Source organism: Branchiostoma floridae, chromosome 16 (genome assembly GCF_000003815.2).
Source record: "Branchiostoma floridae strain S238N-H82 chromosome 16, Bfl_VNyyK, whole genome shotgun sequence".
Taxonomy (NCBI): Eukaryota; Metazoa; Chordata; class Leptocardii; order Amphioxiformes; family Branchiostomatidae; genus Branchiostoma; species Branchiostoma floridae.
In genome coordinates, this window is record NC_049994.1 from 3667051 (window position 1) to 3676724 (window position 9674).

General features: G+C 39.3%; 1 protein-coding gene across 1 annotated transcript; it reads right to left on the minus strand.

The window, feature by feature from the left end:
- Positions 1 to 663: 663 nt before the first annotated feature.
- On the minus strand, positions 664 to 7331 carry LOC118403755 (protein lifeguard 1-like). The gene is made up of 9 exons (XM_035802551.1): positions 7218 to 7331; positions 6586 to 6664; positions 6094 to 6147; positions 4939 to 5029; positions 4732 to 4769; positions 3981 to 4068; positions 2753 to 2842; positions 1848 to 1895; positions 664 to 1039 (listed from the first exon to the last, which is right to left on the minus strand). Exons 1-9 carry the CDS (start codon positions 7288 to 7290, stop codon positions 884 to 886), a joined length of 717 nt encoding a protein of 238 aa, XP_035658444.1. The 5' UTR covers positions 7291 to 7331; the 3' UTR covers positions 664 to 883.
- Positions 7332 to 9674: the final 2343 nt, after the last annotated feature.

The following is a 9674-nucleotide window of genomic DNA, read 5'->3' on the forward strand; positions in this document are numbered from 1 at the left end:
TCAGAATTTACATACTATTAGATCAGCATCTACATATAATTTTCCATACAGTACAAATTAGTACTACTTGTCATTCAATTTTATTATCATAATATAATATAGTGAAAATAACTTCTACCCAATATTCTTTTTATTGATAAGAACTAAATTAAAAGCAAGTACATTCCCTTTTTATAAATCTTAAAAGAATTTTGAGAAGTCTACTGCAATGAAATACTCTCTTACTCTCTATGCATAGCTCATCCCATTTTATGTACTTGAAAATGTTTTTTCATTATGTTAACCAGACTTATGACAAAATCCACACAAAAATTAGATCCTTGTTTGCATGCTAAAGCCTCTATACATGTAGGTGGGGTTAATTCCATTTTTTTATAATTATTTTTCAACAGGAATGCAATCAGTCAATAAAGTCAGAGATCTAGAATGTGGGTTTGTCTCCGGGTAAATAGCCTGGATACCATACCCCAACCTCAAATATCTTTTGTGTTGGGGTCTGGCAGGATGGCTGTAGAAAGGTTCTCGAAGGCCCGTTGATCAGTGGGAGGAGAACCTAGGATTGACGACCACTCACACCACAGGTAGCCAGCTACAACACACCACAGTTGGTCAGCAGGCTATCACAGTAGCGAATCAGGTACTTAGTGGTGACTGTTATAGATTTAAAAAATACAGTTGGGGGTCTTTAACCAATCATGGCAGGGGTGTAATAACCTCCTGCTGATCCTGTGCTGTTCTATTGGTGGAGTTTTTTGCCCACTATAAGGGGAAAAATTGAGAAGCAGGCCTATGCCATCCGGCCAGACTCATGCACGATAGATACTTGAGATCGGGCTGGGGTTTGGAAACCAGGCTACTGGGTAAAAGAATGTTTTGTCCATCTTTAACCGTTTTTGGCCGCGCTAACCAGGTAGAGGATATAGAGGAACATGTTGACGATGTCCAGGTACAGGTTCAGGGCTGCAAAGATGTACTCCTCAGGTGAGATGGAGTACTTGTGCTTCCCTCCCATCATCAGCTGTATATCATACACCAAGTACTGAAAAAAACACAAGCCAAAAATACATCAATGCCAGATTTAATAGCTTTTTCAAACGCTAATTTTTCTTTTTGTAAGCTAATATACAATTTCAGGATATCCCTTGGTTCCAATTAGTTGGTAACTGTGACTCTTCTTCTTAACTCCAAGAGCTAACCTTGCAGGATGCAAAGCACAGTGGAAAAAAGATAAACAAAGACTAAATGCAGCAAAACAACAAAACATTATCGATAACAGTACAGTTATGTATGATTAATCTGGTCTCTCATTTGGAATACATTATAAAGAAACTGGCCTACGCAGACGGATATATGAGTTGAACATGAGAGCAATGATGATGTGAGACACTGGTTCAATCCTGGGTAGGGCATTTTGGTTGGGGCTGCACCTGTCTTTTGGAAGGAATGTAAAATGAAGTTGCAGTCTCTGCCCTTGGTACTGAAAATTTTAACTCCACCATCACTGTCTCAATCCCTAGAACTAAAATGATGTCTAATCTATTACCACTGCCCCTGTCCTTGGTGCTGAAAATGTTCACTCTACCACCACTGTCTCTTTCCCTAGTACAAAAATGTCTACTCTATTGCCAATGTCCCTGTCCTTGGTGCTAAATGTCCACTCTACCATCACTGTCCCTATCCCTAGTACTAAAATGATGTCTACTTTATTATCACTGTCCCTGTCCTTGGTGCTAAAAATGTTCAATTCAGTTGGGGGCTGCACTCATATTTTGAAAGGGACGCAAAATGGAGGTCTGTGTTCCTCAATTTAAATATCTGAATTCCAAAGTCTGAAACAGAATACTCACGAAAGCAAACAGCAAAGCTCCCAAGGCTGAATACGCAATGTTGGCGTACTGAAAGAAAAATGATAACAGTTAAACTGAATTCTAAGGCCTTCAAAACAAAGAAGAGCTATAACCGTATATTTTACATGTAGTTTATAGATGATAGGTGGAAAGGCAATAAATGTACCCCTAACATTGTGGACACCATATTGACTGTCTGTGTGTGTATGTTGGGCAACATCTGTTAGCAGCGCCATCTATGCTGCAGTGCAATATGAACCAATCAGCATTGCTCTGAGGAAGGTTTAACTACTCCCCTGGCATAGGTTAGGCTCCGGCTGTTTTTTTAACGCTTTTTTAGTCGTTTTTATCGGACTTTCTATTTTGTCATTTTTCTTGAAGTAAGCCAGTTAGGTTTTGATACAGCAAGATAAAATACAAAATCGAAAGCCCAACTAGAAAGGTAATATTTGCAAGCAAATACAGAATGTTACCTTCACAATGTTGTAGTCTAACACTGGCAACTGTTTTGTTCATTCTTATTTGAACACATTTCTAAATGTAGTGACCCGATCCCCTCTAGATCAGACATTTGCTACATTATGTTACCGAACACCACATGGTGCCTGCTGTTACCATGATGACAGCCGTCTGGTCCAGGTCGTTGACCTTATTTGCGCGGAAAAGAAGAAGAAACAAAGCAAAAACAGACATGTTCCCTTCTGTGAAGGTAACATAATAAAAACGACTAAAAAAAAACGTTTAAAAAACAGCCGGAGCCTAACCTCTGCTTGGAGAGTAGGTGTAATAGACGTTCACTGAAAATGTCAATTGAAATAAAACACTGAGTGGTGGACAAGGAATCTTGTTATTCAGTGAGTTACTAACTAGTCACAGAAATAAGAAACTGGAAAAGTGTGACTTACATGGTTGCGGATGATGGCACACAGGATCCCAAAACACAACAGCACGATCAGGAACACAAACAGACAGCCGCCCATCACAGTGAAGTCAATCTGGGGGGCAGGGGGGCAAGTCATCAGTGCATAGTAGTACCAGACCATAAAAAATACTGTATAGCAACTGTCACAGTAGCACCTACTTAAAAGAACTTCAATGACAACAATCTAGTCAAACACAGTGACTGTATAATTTACAAAAAAAAGGTAGTATGTTTATAGTTTAGAGCTGTATTCAACAATACAAAAATAAATTACTCCATGTTCCTTGTGCTGAATACCATGAATATTACACTTTCACTTTGTTAGTGCTAAAGATGTCCATTCTACCTGAACAATGTCTCTATCCCTAGTACTAAAATGATGTCTACTCTATCACCACTGCCCCTTTCTTTGGTGCTAAAATGTTCACTATACCATCACTGTCTCTAATCCTAGCAAAGATTAAGTCTACCCTATTCACGGGCTATATGCCTTGGAATTATTGTTGAGATAGCGGGGGCCAATGGGCGCGAGCCGCCAACCCGCCGCGCTGTCCGGCCAACTCCCTCGCCCTCGCTCAGACCTCGCTGGATCAGCTTTGCCGATCCTCAGGTGCCTTTGGCGCCCGCCTTTCGCCAATCTTCGGGTTCAGCACCCGCATTTTACCCCCCATTTCGCCAATCATCGCCGATCATTTCGAGGCCTATAGCCTATGCCCTATTACCACTGTCCCTGTCCTTGGTGCTAAAAGTGTTCAATCTACTATCACTGTCCTTAGCATTAGCATGATGTCTACTTTATTACTACTGTCCTTGGTGCTAAAAATTTTAATATACCATTGCTATCCCTAGTACTAAAATGTTGTCCACTACATTATCACTGTCCCTGTCCTTGGTACTAAAATGACCGTTACATCTACTCTACTATCCCTGTCATTCGTGCTCAACTACAGTACTTTAATACTTCTCATACTATAGTTATAACTTTAAAGCCAAAGCAAAATCAATTTACTACTTATTTCCAAGCTATACATCTTATTGTATCTACAATCTTTTTCACAATGGAGTAAGGTACTGCTAAGTTTTCTAAATAGTTTTAAAACACTACTTATTAAAACACTACATTTCACTTATCACAACTGAGTAACATACTTATGTCTAGTAGACGCATTATAAACCTCCTTGTAGAGATGTAGATTTTTGCTATATTTTACCTTTGTCTGCAATGCAAAGATAGTGAGGGACAGGGACACTATAGCAGTGATGGCTGCTGCCCACATCACAGCATCTGCACCATAGGCCCTGTGGTTGGGGAAATAGGATGGGAATTAACAAACTGAAACTGTCTGAACTAGCTTTATCTTAGCTCTGTCTTTCACCAACAAAATTTTTATCAAGAAATGCTTTTAAAACTAGCATTAACTTAGCTCTTTCACCAACAAAATTTTTATCAAGAAAGTCTTTTGAAACGTTTTGTATTAGAGAATACACCAATAATTCTTTTAGCTTTGCTTTTCTTTTAAAACATTGTGTCAGTAAGAAAATCATTATTGCTACTTTGTTATTGCATACCCTGTAAACTGTCTTATGGCATAACACACCAGGTCTGTATCATAGAGTACAAGATGCACATTGGGACTGATTAATTCGATCGTCTAACATCTTGAATTGAAAGGACTTCCACTCTTTCTAATGATTATGGACAAGGCTTCTTTTACATGCTTTAGGTGTCACTTTCGAATCAAACAAGGCACTTTCATTTAATGTGTTATCCAAGTCACTTTCCTAGCTAAAAACATTATGACCTGAGTGAAGTGAGGAAGTTCATGTCAAGTTCCTTTCTCTAGGACATTAGGGGAATCAAACCCTGGACCTCTGGGCCAAACTTGCTACCGTTACGTTACGTGATGCCATGTTAACTAGCATACAGAACATGTGTCTATGAAGAAGATGAATTGTACTCACGCTGAGATGGATCCAAGAAGATAGCCTTCTGCAAGTGTCTGTAAAAAAATGCAGCTTCTTAATGACCATGTTGTATTCTGTATCTTTAATTTTACTACTAACATTGTTCTGTACAACTTTTTTTTTCATGTTTCAATTTTTAAGAACAGCTCGCAATGCCTCACATTAAAAGGCATACAGACACTCATTTATTAATGACAGACTTACGAAGATGGCGAGACAGATGAAGTTGACAGGGAAGTTTCTCCTGATGTTAGGACAGCAGGCAAGCGTGATGATCATCACGAACGTGACTCCACTGGAAAAAGTACACGTCAAAGTATAGCATCGCTTAAAACTGTCAATCAAAATATGGTATAGTGTCATATATTTATATCTCAATGATCATTTCATTAAGGTACAAACTACTTGAACCAACTTCAAAAAGCATTGCTCAAAACTGTCCATCAAAAGATAGTATCGGGGGGCCGCGTAGCACAGTGGTAGTGTATTCGGCCCGTGACCGAGAGGTCGCCGGTTCGAATCCGCCTGCTGTGTTGCCGGTCTTGTGCCCTTGGGAAAGGCACTTTACACAACTTTCCTCATGGCACTTTATTCAAGTGAAAAATGAGTCGTCCCTCGGATAGGACGTTAAATGGAGGTCCCGTGTATGGGGAGAGCCATACCCCATGCACGTTAAAGAACCCCCACACGTGCGATGGTGCGGTGTGCGTTGGTGCAAATCCTTCTGTCGGAAGTTGGTGATTCACTTCAAATCACCCGGATGGAGGCCTGGCGACCTCTGTCTCGTATCAGCCACATGATGATCTACATCATTCACCCGGATGGGTGTGTCACACCGTAAGGGGCGGTATAACCCGTCTTTGTGCGAACATGTGCGAACATGTATATAGGGATCCCTTAGAAATCAGTTACTACGTTAACTGAAGGGACTACCCTAAAGATCAATAAATAAATAAATTAAATAAATAAAAGTATAGTGCCATATATATCTCAATGGGTAACAGCTTAGATAGTACAAACTACTTCAATCAACTTCAAAAAACACAAAACTATAGCATTCCTTAAAATCATCCATCAAAATATTGTATATATAAATTTCTATATCTATATGTCATCCATTCATTTACTAGGTACAAACTACAACAACCAACTAGATCTTGCAGTCTGGCCTTTTTAGATTTGGTCTGCTGTCAATGGTAGCTTAATCCAATTGGTCAGCAATGATTTAGATAGAGTAGACCATTATTATAAAGCTAACAAGTTTTGACTCCAGGCTACTTCAAAACTGCCACATAACACATTAGACTTCTACATAACACAATGCTATGTATATCAAGTGAAATTATAGTTCATGCTTACAGAGCCACATAGTACATCCAGTGGTGCGTTCTAGCAAACTCGTTCACCTCATCTCTACAGAAAAGAGAAAGAAAGGAAAACATCAGAGAAATTTCACACAGAAACAATGTAAAAGCAGCAGACTTATTGTTAAGATTACAAATTCAATATACAGGGTTATCTAAATTATTTGCATATATTATTATATGTATGGATGGGAAAAAGCAGGCTTCTAATAAAAATGACTTGAGAATATCATACCTCCACAAAATCAATATTATATTTAACTTTTTTCTCTTGTTTTACTGCTAAAGGTTTTCTTGCTTTGTAAGATATGTTCAATAATCTCTGAGATGTCTAAATACAACGATGCAACTAAACCACTGAAGTGTGTGGATAAAGTTGACTGGCCAATTCTTATCAGTCGATAAGGATGTAACTAACCTCTACTTTTTAGGAGGTAGTAATATTATATAATAAGCAAACTAGAAAATATTAAAGTTGTAAACTTACACATAGAGGAAGATGGCGATGATTCCAATAGTGACCACCAGTTGTACCATCAGAATACTGAAGACCTTTCTCATGAAGGCTGCAATAAAAAATGATAAACATAAATATAAATGCATAATAGGTAATTCAAATATTTGATATAAAATATTCCTAAAGAGACAAAAGCACATGTCCCTATAGCTCAATTGGTAGTGAGCCTCATAGTTGAGCTCCTTGCTCTAGTAAAAGGGAAATGATGATTCGAATTGCTGGAATTTAGGGCGGCTCTCAGTTTGAAAGGACATGAAAATTGGGTCCTTGCATTTGTGTTTGACTTTGAGGAGGTGCCTCAAACGGAACCCAAAGGGAGAGGGCTAGCAATTGAAAATATACTCTGCTACTGAAACAGCAATTACACGGGGTGTGTCTTGATCTTCGTGTCTTAATCTTGGATATACAGTCACAGAAGACTGAGGTAGATCCTATAAACTTGAATCTTAATGTAACGTTATAGAATGCAGTGGAAACAGTAATCATTGGAAAAATCAATAATATTACCACAAATTGGCTCAGCAGTATTTCTTGAGTTTGACTATACATACTAAGTTTATGTAACTAAGAATAAAAATGAATTGTGTAGTTGGAGTACTCACATCTGCGGACAACACTGTCGTCAAACTCCATGTTCGCTCCAGCGAATGCCTCTGAGTCGTCCGATCCAATCATGGTGACTTCTGGTGGATTTTAACGGTACCGTCAACATCTTAATATCAAAACTTTTAATACACACACACTAACACACCCAAACTCACATGCACACATAGACTCAAACAGTCACATAGACACACACACACACACACACATAACGTTTAACCTTTATCCATAGGGTAACCTATATCTGTTGTACATACAAATAGGGTATATGGGGATCGTTAAGTTGATAAAAGGGAGTTTTACAATTTAAAATCATTTCAAAAATTTTGATATTTGGAACCTAAGTCATCAACCTGAAATCTCTAAAATGCCCAGTTTATCTAAAACAATGAATCTTGGTTACCCACGGGTTAAGCTGAACCTAGTCAATAGCGTTATATTTGTACATTATACACACACACATACACCACATATCTTAACAGTTTTTGGAGAGAATACTTCTCACAAACCTTTGAGGAAGTAACGTTAACGTTAATAAGTTACGAAACGCACAATCAATACCATGCTATCTAGGTAACAGATCTATGACCTCACGACTTATGCAAACAATTCCACAAAACGTTACGTTTCTTAGAAAAACGACAAAGTAGAACCCATTAAACTTTAAAGACGCAAAAGAATAAGGCCTAAAGTCTAGTAGACAACACTTTCGTAAGGTAATACATTTAGGTCAACGAAATCAAATCAACCAAAACTCCAATCAACCACCACCCTCCAGTGTACAATGATTCGAAAACGACTATTTTCTGTGCATTAAACTAACGTCTCAGTCTAAAACAAGACTATCAAGACGTTTCTAAAGACATTTTACGCCTTACCTGTTCAGTAACGTATCTTGTGACGAAGGAAAAGGGGAGAAGACACGTTGTTTTCGCTTTGGGGATACAACAGGTGGTTCTTGGTGCAACTTTCACTACTTTGTGTCTGACCTTTAACCTTTAGTCCTGTGACTGTGACAAGCTGACACTGCATACGTACGCAAAATGAACGCAAGGAAACGAACTGAAAATGAACACAAATTATTTCTAGTAGCTGAATATACAGAAATAAAAATTAATCACACTGCTAGAAGAAGATTAATTAATATGTTGTTGCTGACAAATTACATGACTCATTCACTGACACAAACGTAACACTCTTACATGTAACGTTAACGTTACGTGACATAGTAATGTTATGTTTATATCGATATGTCTAAGGTTGCTATTTTAAGACTTAAAATCAAACTTAATTCATCCAGTTACACAAGAAGGTATAACAGACTGCAATGTTGTTTTAGTATATCCATGTATATGTATGTCTACACTATTGCGATGCAAATGTAAACGTATGTTTATCGGTCACACATACCAGCATACTCTGAAGCATTGAACCATGAATAAACAAACGGGCTTGTGTGCATTCCGTGAACTGTGAACTTTTATCTGCTACGCTGTTTCTCCGGTCATTGCTCCACATGTATTTTTCTTCCTCACTCCTCCTCTTCCTCCTTTTTGTTCCGTCGAGAGAACAAAGAGATAGCAAGTCCAATTTTTTTTAATATTCTCTATTAATCCGTCACAATATCATAGCATTAGACTGCTTCTCAACGATTTTCATGTTTAGAACAACAACTGTATGTCACTTAGCAGACGCATGTACCACAAAAAAAACTTATGCTTGATTTCCTATCAAACGGTATACGAGCGATCGCGATGATGTCACGGTGACGCAGTGGTAGGCAAAAAAGCAGGTGTTTGGCAAAGCCATCTCGAATCCTGCCGAAATGTGGCCGAAAGAATATCTGGAATGTAGTCGGAATGTCCAGAATACACTACGAATGCACAGGAATAGAAAGGACTTTTCATTCTGACGGCATTTGTTGCGCCCCGAACCGTGCCTTGCCCCAAACCGTGCCTAGGCACGGTTTGGGGCAGTCCCCGCGTGCCCCAAACCGTGCCTGGGGCAAAAGCACGGTTTGTGACACGCGGGGACTGCCCCATATCGTGCCCAATCGCGCACAGTTCTGGGCACACAGGGGACCGTGTCCCATACTGTGCTTTGGGGCGGAGCTTAGTGTTTTTAGGGGAGGAGTCTGTCCAACGTGCTTTTTTTCCTGCAGCCCCGCCATCTTTGTTTTTCGGGGCGCTGTGATGAGGAAGAATCAACGTATTAATTCACGCTCGTCTTGGAGCAGTTACAGACTTAGAGTTGATGTGGCAAAGACAGACGGATGTCATATCACTATATATATATCCAAGACTATAGATTTAACCGCAAGGCACGGTTCGGGGTAAAATACGGATTCAGTACGTTGTGTCAGACCTCAGTGCACAATTATCTGAGGCACAGTTTGTGCCCCGAACCGTGTTTTGCCCCAAACCGTGCCTGGGCACAGTTCGGGGCAGTCCCCGCGT